Source organism: Balearica regulorum, chromosome 19 (genome assembly GCF_011004875.1).
Source record: "Balearica regulorum gibbericeps isolate bBalReg1 chromosome 19, bBalReg1.pri, whole genome shotgun sequence".
Lineage (NCBI taxonomy): Eukaryota > Metazoa > Chordata > Aves > Gruiformes > Gruidae > Balearica > Balearica regulorum.
The window spans coordinates 1579256-1594166 of record NC_046202.1 but is presented as its reverse complement, the minus strand read 5'-3'; the positions used below and the strand labels follow the sequence as shown (position 1 = coordinate 1594166).

Below are 14911 nucleotides of genomic sequence, written 5' to 3'. Positions count from 1 at the left end.
GGAATGCCACGTCAGATTTAGTCACTCGATTGTACCTGCAGCGCAAGCTCCCCTTCTGCAGAGCAGCATCATATCACATACACAGTCCTCAGAAGCACCCAGCGAGTTCATCATAAAGTACTAGGTAGTTAATACTGAGAACTTCCAATCTTTAGGCCCGCCAAGCAGCAGGAAAAGAACCTTGCATACAACCACCAAATTACCTACCTCTTCCTCCCTCTGCCTCTTTACTACCCAGAGCACATTTTCACCTGCATAACCAGCACCAATAATGAGGCCAAGCAATTCAGGACTTGCTCTCTGATCTCTGTTCCACCTCAAGAAGCGCCTGGCAGCATCCATTTGTCTGCCTTGATCCAACGATCTCCAGTTCTTGGGAACACAAGACAAGACAAACAGGTGCTGTTGTCCTTTTCTCAGCTGCAGGAAATCCAGGACATTTCAAGGAAACAAAGGGAGGCACCCTCCAAAGATGAAGGGCTGCACCTGCTGAAGACCTCTAAGAACATTAAGAAACAGCAAAATTTCTTTTCACCACATCCATAAGATGCTTACCCTGTCGACTGCATTCCTTCAGCTCCAAGCTGAATGAAATAAGGTTATGTTTTCTGCAAGGATACTTGTCCTCTCCCACCTTTTTCTTTCCTTGTCATTTTCAAATGAATTGACACTTTATTTTACTTTCCAGATATTACAAGAGATCAGGATTACACAGCATCAGCTGAATAACGTTCTGCACACACTCCCATCAGCTTCATGTGTTCAGATGACAGTGATGGGGACTATAAAAGCATGAAGACAGATAATCACTGCTTATGTTTGCAATTATAGTTCCAATAAAGTTTCTTCATGGCTCTTTAGCACTAAAAGCCTTCGGACTAGTAACTAAATTGCTTTAATTTTTTTCTATTCTGTATTTTGTTCTTTTCCTATTGCATACACATACGTGATTGAGAGAGAACTGCCCCTACTGAAAGATCCACTGGAGATCCCTACAAAACAGAGGTCCAGAAATCTAAACTGATTTCTAATAACTACAACAAAATCAAAGCCATGCTCACAAAACTTTGGGGGAATCAGAACTATGGAGGACTTTCAACTACCATTTTATTTGATCTGGAAGATTAATGACATAGAGGATGTGACCAGATAAAAAAAAAGAGGGGAGGGGGGGAATAAAAATCACATAAGATGATCACAACTCCCTCTTCATACATAAATTGCCGGGCACATCACATGCACAACCTGCTGCTTTGATCACAATTCATGGGACTAGGTGAGTCAGGAATTTATAAAGCACATAGGTATTGTGGCAGGAGACTCTCCAGGTGCTTTTCACTGCTATCCATCCATCCACCCACCCCCAGGATCGCAGGCTGGCTAGGGCAGGAAATCCCTGCTCGTCAGGCAGAGGGGGAACAGGCGCCCGCAATTACGGCGCAGTCTGTCTCCGGTGCTGCGCTTTGCAGTGGAAGCACGTCAGGACACACTCCTCTGCGTAAGATGGAGGAACCACCACAGCCACCCCTCCAAGCTCCAACAGGGAGGAACGACAGGCCACACAGAGAGAAACGGGTACGGTCCTGCAGCACAAAGGAGAAAGCCAGCTTCCAGGAGCTGGACCACGGGGGCGGAGGAGCATCCGGCATGGCTGAGCGCCCAGCTCTGCGGGGAAGAGAGGAGCCAACGCTTATCTGGAGGCAGAGGGACTCCAGGACACCTGCAGCTTAGCATGCTTCCTCCTCTCCTCTCGTTACTTGAGGGCACCGGTATCGACCCTACGTTGCAATGCGCCGCTGAGCCCATTTAAACCCACTGCCAGTCTTGCCCCCTCGCCCCCCCACTAGTTCGTGACCACCACGTGCCCAGCATTAGCCATAACTCATACCACAAACTACCTTTCACGGGCTGGGGCCTGGCATCCTTATCTCACTTCCCCCTCGCTGAAGCCTCGCCCCACCGCTGCTGTTCGGAAACCCCAGCGTACGGCAGGAACCTCAGGGCTCAAGCAGTTACAACCTCCGCCGTGCGCCAAAGCACTGGCACTCCAGTCAGGGCCTCCCTTATAAATTTTCTAATCAAAAGCCGTTAAAAACAAAAAACCCTCAGTTTAACCCCTCAAAGACAAGTTGCATAAAGAGCCGGCAGCGTACGATACCGCTTCGCTTCACACGCTTCCTTCCCCACATCAGGGACGCTGCCAGCACCTCTGTCAGAGGCAGCCATTCACCTTGTGGTGCTGAACCTGGGTGTCAGGAAATGGTTGTGTTCTCTGCCATGCCAAGATGCTCTGGATAATCCCATTGCCCATTTTCCCTCTGACCCTTGCCTCTCCAGGCTCAACGGCAGCATCAGTATCAGGCCCATCAGAGCCTTACTGGGTTCCCACCTGCTATACCGAGACAAGACCAAACTCTCACCCACAGCAACGCTGTGCTTCCTCAGTGGTCAAACCCAGCTGACAGCGGTCCTCAGACACCGTTGCAGCAGGTTTTACAAGGGGCTTTTTCACCAAGGACTATTTGAAGACGGTAGAGTTCAAACGTTAGGTACGCTGCGCATTCAGCGAGCCACCCCGTCCAGGCCTGGAGCGAGAGAGCTGACCTACAGAAGGCAACTGGGGAGGAAGGTGAGCTGTAGTACAAATGCTGTAGTACTATAGTACAAACGCATCAATCGAAAAAAAACCCAAACACCTTATACTAGAGACTTTTTGAGGAGAAGGAGCCCCAGCCGCAAGAAGCTGACATCTTTTCCCATAGGTGGCTCAGGGGGCTCGTTCGGGACTCACACGAGAGACCTCCCAGGGATCCTCAGGACATGGCGGGGAGCAACGGCCTGACACCATCCACCCTGACAGTCGGTAGCAGCCTCACACCAAACACTGGGGCGATACTCCCGTGTCCTCAGAAAATTCCTATCATATTTCACATCTCAGCATTAACTTCAGATTTCTTTTCAATGTTTTCTGTTCCCTTCCACAATTCACTGAGCACACAGTGCTGCTATAGGCTTTGTAGGTCTGCCAAATACAACACCAGAAGTAGGCGAATTTCACCAGCAAATGAACAACACTTTGCAAACCTTTGGCAAAGAGATAAATGCTCAGTGTATGTATCAGGCTCTGTGCACAGCTCGGGCTCAGAGCAGGGAATGGCACCGATGCATCTCTGAACATGAACGATAACGTGGCCAAATGGAAAACTATGCAGAAGTTTCACTCTCTCAGTAAGCACTGCAGAAAAATCACTAGCAATGTCTCCTTCAGCAACACCTCCTTCTAGCAGTGCAACAAACAGCAAACCTTCTGCCAGGGCTGAGGGTTTGCAGCTGACAAGCTTTTGCCACAAACCAAGCCTCTGACTTGAGTGATACCTTTCAGTCCGGTGGGATTTACAGATACTTGGGACAAACGTTCAGCTCCTTGCAACCTCTTTACACACCACACCAAATCACCCTTTGGGAAGATTCCTGAACAATGTTTATTCAGCAACTGTTATAACAACCCCTACTGACTCTCCACCTAGCAGGCATTCTGTTTCCACCAGCATTCAAGAAGCTGAAAGTCTTGTCAGCACTTCACGGTCCCTAATTTAAATAAATCAAATTTTCAAAACACTTCTTCACCGTGTGCTGCTCACCTTCTCTTTGATGCAAAACTGACCCACAGATCAACGTAAAGATGAGCTCAAGAGCCAGGGACAGCACAGGTTTGGGGACATTGCAGAAGAGTTTCCTATCCTCTGGGCATCACCAGCACTCGCAGTGACCCAGCCCTGATCCACGAGGACTGGAGCTGCACCAGGACCCTGCCCACATTCTCAGCCAAGGAGGCCTCGCTCCAGCCGTATCTCATAGTTGTACGGCACATACAGGGGAAAATAAAACCAACAGGACTTAACTACTTCAAACCCTGGGAACTACTTAATTCACCAGATATTAGTTTCTTTCCCCCACCCCACCATTTTCCCTCCCACCTGCCAGGCCACCTCATTACTGTCACTCTGCATCAGCTCTTGCTACAGTAGTTTTCTTGGACCTTTGCCCCTTCAGTCAGCTTGAAACCTCTTCCCTATTGTACATCAGAGTCAATGGGAAATTAATGCAAGTCTTTGCTGGGGGGAGGGAAGGGCAGAGGGAACGACACTTTCTGCTGCTGCCAATACCTCCTTTCCTTCACCCTTCTTGCCACCTACCCTTCACCAACATATTAAGAAGTCTTGTCCGCATTCGACTGTGCTTGCTGAGGTCTCTGGAACTATTCCTCACACATAGAATTGCGTAAGTCTTAGCAGGGTAAGGCTCTTCTTTATAATACAAAGTTCCCAAAGTACAATCTTAATACTTAATTTAAGCCTACTCGGTGACAACAATACATCCAGCTGCAGATGTCCCAGCATGAGGAATGACTGAGCAGGGGAGAAAAACTTCCTAACATTCTTCAGATTTTCTCTGCACTCAAAAAAATAAAAGGACATATTTTCAACAGGAGAGCAGCAAAATGCCAAAGTTTAGAAGTAACTTATTAATACCGCATGCTGATCTGACTACAGAGATTCGCATTAACTTTCAAATTACTCAGCAAACCACAATTTCTACAGCAATAACATCTTAGAAACCTAAGCCACGTTGAACACTACTCACATAGTTTACAGAATTATTCCAGTGACTAAGGCAAATAGAATGTGTGATTGCAGGGCTAGAGACTAAATTAAGCTTAGACAATTATTTCTTTTTTATCTTTTTTTTTTTAAGTCTGATGCTACACTGACCTTGCAATCACTTTTTTGAGGAAACAGCAGCTTAATATTTTCCTGTGAGCGAGATCCTCTGGTGGAGGAGGAAAAATGAGAGACGAAACAGGCTGTCTCTGAAAGAGAAGTGATGGGACTGACCATATACAGAGCACTGTCAAACACACAAAGTAATCTTTTAACCTTTTTCTGCTACAGGCTCTGTAGTTCAACAAAGTATTTAATAATGTGCTTTTAGTCCATCCTGATTCAGCAAAGCACTTACCCACATGCAACTTAAGTACATGCTTAAGTGCTTTCGCACAATAGGGATAGAGAAGGTTCAGGCCCTGCAGATGAACCATTTTCTGAAACAAGCCATTTTTTCCCGAGATGACTGGCTCTATTTACAGCTTCTCCTCCCTTTATAACATGACCCAAAATGTGTTTAAAGAGAACATTAAAATACAATTGAAAAGTCAAATAACTATTAGAAACAGCAAAGACATCTATGTATGGCTTAATGAAATAGAGGAGTTGTTCTTTTTCCTTCTCAGCATAACATATACCTTGATCTACCCACAACACCTTACCCTGTTTCAATAGCTCCCCTCTAAAAATAAGTTACAAGTTCCCTTAATGCTTTGGATTTCACAACATTTATGAGACTATCACCAGAGTCAACAGGCTAAAAAAAGAATCCATTAGCATTAACTGGCCTGTCACTGGCAGTGACAAATAAATGAATTTGATGGTTTTAGATCAGTCATTAGTAGACCTACCCCCGGGCTGATAAAGGCTCAGCACTTTGCAGACGAGATGTACTCAATCTGGAAGCAGAGAGGAACGCACAAGGGTGTTAGCATGCCGCGCTTCTTCCATTTCCCCGACCTCCCTCATTTCGGACCCTTTCCTGGCATATCGAAGCAGCAAGGTCTCAGTGCAGAGAAATTACCTGCTAGACATGACTAAAAAATAATTCAACAATACAGAAAAGCATGGGGAATGTAGAAACCCCTTAAAAAAATAAAATTAAATTTAAAATTCCCAAGTTAAATGATGTTCAATTTTACTTTTTGGTTACCAGTAAGTCAAAGGGAAGGAAAATACATTAGGACTCTTGTTAACAAGAACGATGTCCTTAGGCAATGATAATGGAAATAAATACATTTTACACAAATACGAGACAGCCTGTGGGGATTAAGGACAACGTGAGCAATCTACCTGAGTGGCTCGGGAGAAGAAATGAATGTTTACATCTCCAAAAACAACAGAATTACAAAAATCCAGCTCAGCTCTTGCTTCTGACAAAACCCACTGCACTCCACAGAACGCCTTGCGCAGCCTCTTTCTCCTCTGGCTGCCAGCAGCATCCCAGAACAGAGATAATGCTCTGCCTCGAACAGATCGCAGAGAGCAAGAATCTGAGCCCCAGAGTAATGGGTTTCAAACCCCTGATCCTCTATTACCTGAGAAGACCTGGGTTGATTAGCCAAGGCCCAGACTCATCAACTTTTCCATCTGACCAGCCAATGCCAGAGGGGGACAGATTCGAGGAGCAGCTTACCCCGGAAAACAGATCTACGCCAAGGCTGGTCAACAAGATACCACAACACTGGCCATCAACCACAAAAAGAAATCCTTTATATCATCTGGTAAAGACTTCACATTACCCTATATACAGAAGATACAGCAATATTATTAAGGTACACATCTATGCCCAATGCCAAGAGCAGGAAATACTTCCTCTCTTACGCCATCCAGACCTGCAGGGGAATTTAAAACAAAAAAAGAAAAAAAACATAGGGAAAAGGCCTGACCTTGCTGCTCTTTACAGCCTGATGGGGAAGGAAGGGTGGCAGGAAAGGAAGAATCCCGAGTTCTGCTGGTGTGTTCAGTTCACATTCTTTTGAAAAATACTTCAAAGTCTACCCAATACTTAAAATAAGATGGGAAATAGTGGGACTAACCTGGAGGAGTTTACAGGCAGAAGCAAGGGAGGAAACAAACAAAAGAACTCTTGATTTTCAAGGTCCATCATTTGCTTTGGAATAAAATATCTCTCTGCTACTCTGGCTCACGCTTATCAGGCAGCCAAAGGACGCAGACACCCCACCCACAGCTAACTTAATTGGAATCAGACATCTAAATTCACTGGTTAGCTTTAAAAAAAAAAAAAAATCCCAGGTTGGCCTGGGTGTTATTCCAAAAGGGCATGCCCTCCATTTGCTGCTCTGGAACAGCCAGCTTCACGCGGGTTTAACCAGGGGCGACTCCAATGAAAGGAGAGTTGTTGACGCTCTGTTTCTCGCCAGAGAAGGAGGAACAGATGTGCACAACTGCACCTCTTAAAGTCCATGCGCCTAGCCAGACAGGAAACCAGCTAGTCCACAGACAAGGTACGCACAGTTCGCAGATACACTGACTGACCGGAGCACGGAGATGCCAGAACCGGTTACCGATCCTGCACTGTCCTCTGTTAGAGTAAGATACCTCTAATGAAAACATCGGTATTCAGCATCACCATCTGACTATCAAACAAAACCTTCCCTCACCGAATAAAGACCTTTTACTATTTCGTGACCAAATGGTCACCAGAAGATTGTACCCAACCCATGCAGATTAGATCCCAAATTAAAATATGCAATCTTGCAAACAACCATCTCTACTCCAGGTCATCAGCAGACAGGACGCTGGACAGCCAGCTTCCAGCCCATGCCACCGAGCGACAGGAGCAGCTCCAGGAGCTAGCAGCAGTACGGGCTTCCCCTTCTTATTTCACAGCTGCTGAAGAGGATGCATAGAGGCTACAGTCAGCAGATCGCATACACAATGCTAATGAACGCCATGGAAGCAGTTCCAGCTTGTTGACTTGCCGGAGCAATTCCCAACCATATGCATTATGCCCCTGCAGTAAGTGCCGGCACCTCGGTCCCAACCTGGAGGAACCCGAGCACAAAATACAACCCAGTGGGTAGCCTCACTACCCGTAAAATTTGACTGAAGTTTTCTCTGCCTGTGTTTCATACACAGCTTTGCACAACAAAGCATCCACATTTCTATACCAGTAAGTCACACGTAAGTATTTTCATGGCCAAGGAGTTTCTTCACGGACTGAGGCTGCTGTCCTTTTGCTCTTCAGATTTGGCTTATTTTGTTTTTTTAAGTAAATCCCCAAGGTGGAGGGGTGAGGGTGGAAATTGCTTACATTTGAAAATACCTAATGAACATGCTAAATTTGATAAGGCTTCTCCAACCTATAGTAGGCAATGTCAGAACTGGCAGGCTATGTACATTTTTTAAAAGACAAATTATTGCAGTCTTCAGTATTCAAAAGGGGGTACAAAACTACTACTCCCCGTCACTGCTGCTTTTTAAGGATTTTTAAGTCAGCAGAGTTACAAATGATCAACTGTTACAGAGTGCCTTCCAGCACTTGGAAGCAAGACAGATTTTTATCAAGAAACAGCAGCCACGAGAAAGCATACGCATATTCTTTTCATCTCGCTGTTAGCCATATACCAGAACCTCAACAAGTTAAACCCCTGCAGCAAATTTCCTAAAACAATGGCTTCAAGTCGTCCGGGGCCTGGACTCCACAAGGAGAGCAGGATTACACATCATGGCGTAATCCACTGGAGGCAATCACCAAGGATTTTCTGCGAGGGTCGTTCTAAAAAAATCGGGGAAGAATGCTCTGCTGTTACAACCTGCCACTTCTTGCTCAGTAACCAATTTGCATCACCAGAGAAGTGTCAAATCATGGAGACGCAGTTTAAAAAGCCCAAAAGAAAGCATTTTACTGGGCTACAGTTTGAAAGGGGAAGACTAGCCAATTAAAGTGAATCAGAAGGGGGGAAGGAACAGGCAGAAATGATTGTGCGCGCACAAATAAGCGAGCATGACCCCGCAGACCACAGCGAGCATGTGATCTGGCAAAGGAGGCAAACGCGGCCCGAGAACCAGCGCGGCCACTGCCTGCTGAAGAGTTAATCCTGCCGAGGCAGGTCAAAAGGGCTCCCGAAGGAAGGGATGGATGGAGGGAAGCACTGCCAGAAGGTCTGCCTGTGCAAGAGGGGGGGGGAATGCGCCCGCAGCCTTGCTTCCACCTCAGCACCCAGCCACCGACAGGGTGCAAAGCCAGGAAGAACACTGAAAAAAGACCACTCTGAGTTTTGCTAAACACACCAGGAAGAAAGACTACTCAGGAAAATTTCAAAAAAAAAAAAAAAATCTCCCTCAAACCTAGAGACAGAGACATTTCATTAAATGCCATTAATCTCCACAGACCCAAGCATTAGCTAGTTAATTAGACTAAAGTACAGTCACATTTTAACGCTGAGCATTTGGTATTCAACTAGGATAAATGAACAACTAAAGTCCAAACCTTTAATTCAGTATCTAATTAAAAAACAGAAAACAAAAAAAATCCAGATTATGAAACACAGTCCAGAGTAATACATCATAATTGATGTAAAATCTGTTCTATACTGCATCTGATTTTCTTCCGTTTCCTGATAAGGCTCCTTTCAATCTTAAGATTTTTTTCAAGTGCCCTGTAGAAATCCCAACACTTTAGGAAGGACAAGTGCGTAAAAAGCAGAAAGAGACACTGCCGATCTCTCCAGAGAGAGCGAGTTCCTGCTAAGAGTGGAAACCAGCATACATTCCAGGATTTGCCCCACACTTGAAAGATGTCTGTTACCAAAACAACAACAAAAAAAAACCCAAAACAAAACAAAACCATACGTGGAGAAAAACAAAATCCCCTTTGTAAAAATGACCTGATTTTGCATTAACACAAAAATTTAACTCGCTAATATCCTCAGCATAAGACATGCCCTGGTTTTTTTAATTGTTATAGAAGAAATCACATGGGACATCTTAACAGCTCTGTTGTAAGCGTTATAAACTTTTACAAATAACACTGTAGAAACAGATAACAGCTAATTGACAACAGTTTAAAATGTAAATAAGCCTTTAAAAGGTATTGGGCAGGGAGAACAGAGCATCAGCCACAGTGCAAGATCATCTTCATACTTGAATTATGAAACACTTCAAAATTCTGATAACTTTAATTGTACCTTAAAGACAACATTAATCCAACAACATAATCCAGAAGCCACAAACCCTACTAACTATAAACTCTTCGCTTAGCGCAGAAGCAAGCCAGGCATGCCATTATTCACTAATTAGTTATTAGATATGTCCTATGAAGAAAAGAACCTCTGAAGAGTTGACTACATTAGTTTGGTTTAAAATTCTGCAAGTAGGCTGTTTGGGTTTGCTCTCTTTTTTGTTTGGGTTTTTTTTTTTTTCTTTTAAAGAAATCACTAGCACCTCTCCTGCTATATGCCTAAGGTTTTTAAATTACACACAATTTTTCCTAGATGCATGTTTTGTACAATATTTAACATTATGGTTCCACACGCCTTTAAACTGCTTACTTTCATGAGGAGCTATATGCAATAAAATTGTTAGGTTGAACTTGTTCAGGTAATCTCCTGCCACCAACTTTAAACCCCTTTTCCTTATTGACTTGCGTCCACAGCTTTGCAGCCTTGTCTCCCCATTTTTTAACAGAATACTGAAGTAACCTGAGATGATTAGAGTGTATACAAAAGTGGCATCCACCAGCTAAATTAAGTTCTTCCAATATACCCTCAAAAACAAATAAAATTTTAAAAAAAGCAAATTACAAGTTCTCTTTCAGCCTCTGGCTTTCAAAATTCCAATAAAAGTGACTGCACATTTGGATTTGAAACTGGTCTGTTGTTTTCATTAGGCACAGCCTAAAAAGCAGCAACCACTTCTATTCCATAAGCAACTCCTCCAGAAGAAACGGCACCCAGCGATATTTCAGAGCAAGCCTGCAGACAGACGTTCCTCTGCACATGGCTACAGCGTCTTTGTCCCAACGTGGAAACTGGCTGCACTATAGCAGGAGTGCCCTGGAAGAAGAAGGTCACTTCTTCAACCAGCCCAATTGGCTAAGAGACTTAAAGCTCATTGTTTAACTGTTCTAGCAAAAGAATACCCCGTGGCCTGAAGAGTTCAGAGCTTCATCAGAAACTTGCTATCCAATGCTTATTAGTCTCCAAACACATCTCTGAAGTTATACAAAAGAAAATTTGCAAACAATGAAGGCAAAGATACATTCCCATCCATCACAACCACAGAACTGAAAGCTCAGCTCAAAACAAGCCTAAAGTCTGCACTTAATCCAAATGCTCTTCATAAACACCATGCAAAACATATTGCGTAAAATAGCATAACAAACGCAAGTAATGCGGCAACAATCTCCTGCTACAACTAGAGAAGTCTCTGCTTTTCAGCCAGCCGCGATCAACTGGGACTCTGCAAGGAGACGGTTAAACCGGAGACACGTAATATCGCACAAAGCAGCTCTCCTGTAGTTTCACAGCCATACGCTGATACCCTTAAGACGCCATGCACTCCGGCTTTAAAAGCTTTCATTGCCAATTCCCTGTTTGAAACCTGAACTGCCTGGCAACAATGATTCTCTGTGTGCCTAAAATCCTATTATCGATCCTCCTACTTACCTTAGGCTGTGCTCGTCGGGGAAATGCAACTTTAGGGTCAATCTGAGAAAAAAGAAAGGGGAAATCAACAAGATAGCTTTTGTTGTCAATTTATATACTTTTAAAAAAAAAAATCACTGAATTATTAATCCCTCATTTCTCAGGCTTATCATTCAGCACACTAGGTCATCTAGAACTACTCAAACTGATGGATCACAGTCTGGGTTTGTCTGGGGCAGGGGCGGTTAGAAGGGGGAGGGAGATGGAAAGAGAGAAAGAAAACATCTCTTCTGTACACCTCCTACATCATCTTCTGGGCGACAATCTCCGCCGGTGCTCAGGGAGCCCTGTGCTAGTCTCTGGGTGCTGCCTCTGCCACAAACCTGCACGTTAAATGTTATCTGCATAGTCTGGAGGGGGCACAGAAAGATGGCCAACATTTCTGATCAAGATCTTAACCTGTTGGTTTTGACACCTGCACCTTCCTTCAGTTGAGTTTGGGGTTACTTTTTCTTTTATTTTTCTGCTTTGTTTTGTCAACTGACTAGCAACACCACACAAAAAAAGAAATGCAAAACACAAAGTCAAATTATTTACATTTCAATTATTAAAGCCAAAACATTAGAAGGACCACAAGACTATCCTTCTTAGCAATATGCCAAACTGATCTGGTTTGCTCACCCTCAAAGAATATACGTGAGCAATGCAAGAGTACAAAAGGGCTTTTATGGGAAGGGGGAAAGAGGGGAGAGCAAGACACAACCAAAACATTCAGGCATTTTAAATCAGAAGAAACCAAGTTCTTAAAAAAGATTTTCCATGAAGGAGTTACCTAGAGTATTCTTGAATGAAGCATGCTACCACAGAGACAAAAAGGAAGAAAAAAACCTATCTTTGTTTTCCCCATGCTCCCTTGTTTTAAGATGCAGCATTGACTCCCATTGTGCTGCATAAATCAGAAAGTGCGTCCACTCTGCAATTCCAAAATGCTAATTCTGCAATTTTAAAAACAACTTCCACATGGGTCATCTTTAAAAAGCAATTCTTCTCTACCATTCAAAAATCACTTATAACGAAAAAGACACCACCGCAGACGCACGGCTGGATGTAAATCAAAATAATACCTTTTAAACAACTGCCCATCTTAAATTGTCATCTTTAAAAATGATTGCAATAAAACGTCTACGTGCTGCTGATTTCACCTCTGTTTTTTAGCAGCATCTGCACGCAGACATGCTCTAAATAAAGAGTGTGGAAAAGGATTTTTTAAAGGACTAAATCCTACCTTACGTGTGCAACTTGTGACTGCTTTCAGTGTCATCTTTGACTATATGACAAACTGATGAAACTGATCCTGATTGTGTTAAGCCATATTTAGAAGTAGAGGGTTTCTTTAACAGTTGTTTGGGTTTGTTGGGTCTCCCCCCCCCCGGTTCCAGCTAACCCTGAGGAAAAGGAGATGTTTCCATTCGGTATTGTTATTCCTGTGGTGACAAATATTCCTGTCACTGATAAAAAAAAACCATGGGCCTCTCCTAAAAAGCAGTTTTACTCAATTAATTTGTCAAAATTGGAAATAGCACAAACATTTGATGTGCGACTGATAAACTGATTGTCTACATCAGATACAAATGTACTATCTTTTTTAGGACATACCTGAGAAATGAGCGATTACATGCCACTTTATTGTTGAAAAAGCATAAAAAGTAAAATTCTTTATCTAGAAAGCTAACCTTTTCATAGAGATTAACATTATCTACAAATATATTCAGCACTGACTAGGCATTTGTCTACTGGGGAAATACAACAGGTACAGATTTTCCACAGCAATACCCAAAGGTGGAGGCAAACATGCACATTTCTACATTTGCTTCAGAAGTGGAAGTTCTCTCAACAAAGAACACCAGGCCCCCCAGAAGGACATCACTGCAAAGTCCCGCTGGTAAAAAGTTGGAAGAGCCATTAAACTCTAAAGCAACACATTCGTTTTTGAAGGTCAGTTCAAAGAGCACGGAGTTCTTTGCACCACAGCCACAGCCCTTCTTCAGTATCTGAATTTTCCTTCACAAAACCTTTTGGATAAACACCATCAGCGTTTGAAGACAACGCTGGCAATCAACATGGCAAATCCATACCTTTTGCATATCCCTGTCAACTATTTAAACAACAACCAAAAAAAAACCAAAAAAAAAAACCAAACTTCTACCAAAAAAAAAAAATTAGTTAGTTAGGTACAATTCTACTTACTGTATCTACAAGTCCTCTAGGAAATGACTATAATACTATTTCTGATATGAATGGCCATTACCTAAACAAAGCTTTTAACGTAACTGTAAACAAGAGCGACGTTTCCATGCCAATACCCAACCGATCTGCCTCCTGTGCTGAACGTTGAAACAGAGTCAAATGCTATGTTATACTAAAGAACAGTTACTATAATACGTCTACAAATAAACAGCTGAAAGGGAACCTGGCTCATTTTATGTTTTACTTTTAAGCTGTGTAACTGATTCTAAGGTCGATTTCTTATTTAGATTGATTCAATCATTATCACACAATCAAAATTGAGGCAAATTTGTCCTGGTCAAGCTTTTCACCCCTCCCCCAGAGAAGACCAAATTAATACATTGCAGGGACTAGACTGTGAGACAGGAAAAAAGCTGGGGGAGGACTTAATTATAGTCAGAAATATGACAGGGTGTCCTCCCATGATTTTTTTTTTTAAACCCTCATTCAAGACACTGTTTGCCTTTGTTCTTCTTATCTAAATTTATCTTTAAAAACACATAGAGAATATAGCTGTACATGAAAAGTCTGGTGAGTTTAATCTCAGGAGCACAGTTGAATCAGTTATCTTACCATATCTGATTAAACCTAAAATCAAATTATTAAGGCATGTGAAAGCATGGGCTACGTGTTCAGACAAGCCCAGCAGAATTTGTAGGTCAAATTAAAACACTAGATTCCACCTGCTTCTACGAGAGCTTTGGGCTTTTTTTTCATATAAATTACATTTCAAAAAAAAAAAAAATCATACACTCATGTTTGCTCCCTGCTTCTTCTATTCTTCATTTAACTATAATCTCATATACATGGGCACACACGAGATGTTCCAGCACCGAGACAGGATTCTGTCTAACACCACGCTCATGTTAAAATAAAACCTTTAAGATCCAGAATACATACTATAAAAGACAGTTACAGAACACATTCAATACGTTCAGCAGAAGCTCTCTGCCAGACAGTTACACCGACACGATCCTTCCCAAAACACGACCCCCTTCAGACCGCTCAGCACCAAAGCAATGACCTCTACCAGTGTCCTTCCCCCCTCCCCTTCCAGGTTTGCCGAGGCTTAAAATTGCAACAAAGTAGGAGCCAGAAAAACTTCATCTTTTTGCATGGCCTTGATCGCAGGGAAAAAACAGGGCCCAAAGCTACACACAGCTGATGATACCTTTTGTTTGACCCAATACTGAAAATACCGTATCAGGTCAAGGGGCAAACTTACATGGGGGGGGGAGGTTGTTTATCAAAAAAAGGAAAAAAAAAGTAAATGCAATGTTTATTTAAAAAAAAAGATCAGCTGAGTCTCACGAGCATTTTCCTTACGTTATCCACTGGAGACTGAGCATA

The 14911-nt window shown here is 43.1% G+C and overlaps 2 protein-coding genes across 13 annotated transcripts in view; both read right to left on the bottom strand.

Annotated features, from left to right (window-relative positions):
* NF1 (neurofibromin 1) overlaps window positions 1–14911 on the bottom strand; it is a 208931-nt gene that overhangs the window by 21993 nt on the left and 172027 nt on the right. The gene's annotated exons all lie outside the window — the stretch shown is intronic.
* The window catches only part of MSI2 (musashi RNA binding protein 2), a 250333-nt gene that overhangs the window by 233345 nt on the left and 2077 nt on the right, over window positions 1–14911 (bottom strand). For all 12 annotated transcript variants that reach the window (XM_075771476.1, XM_075771480.1, XM_075771474.1 and 9 more), the window contains exon 5: window positions 11297–11338. In XM_075771476.1, the coding sequence (XP_075627591.1) occupies window positions 11297–11338 (42 nt within the window). The remainder of the gene's footprint in view (window positions 1–11296; window positions 11339–14911) is intronic.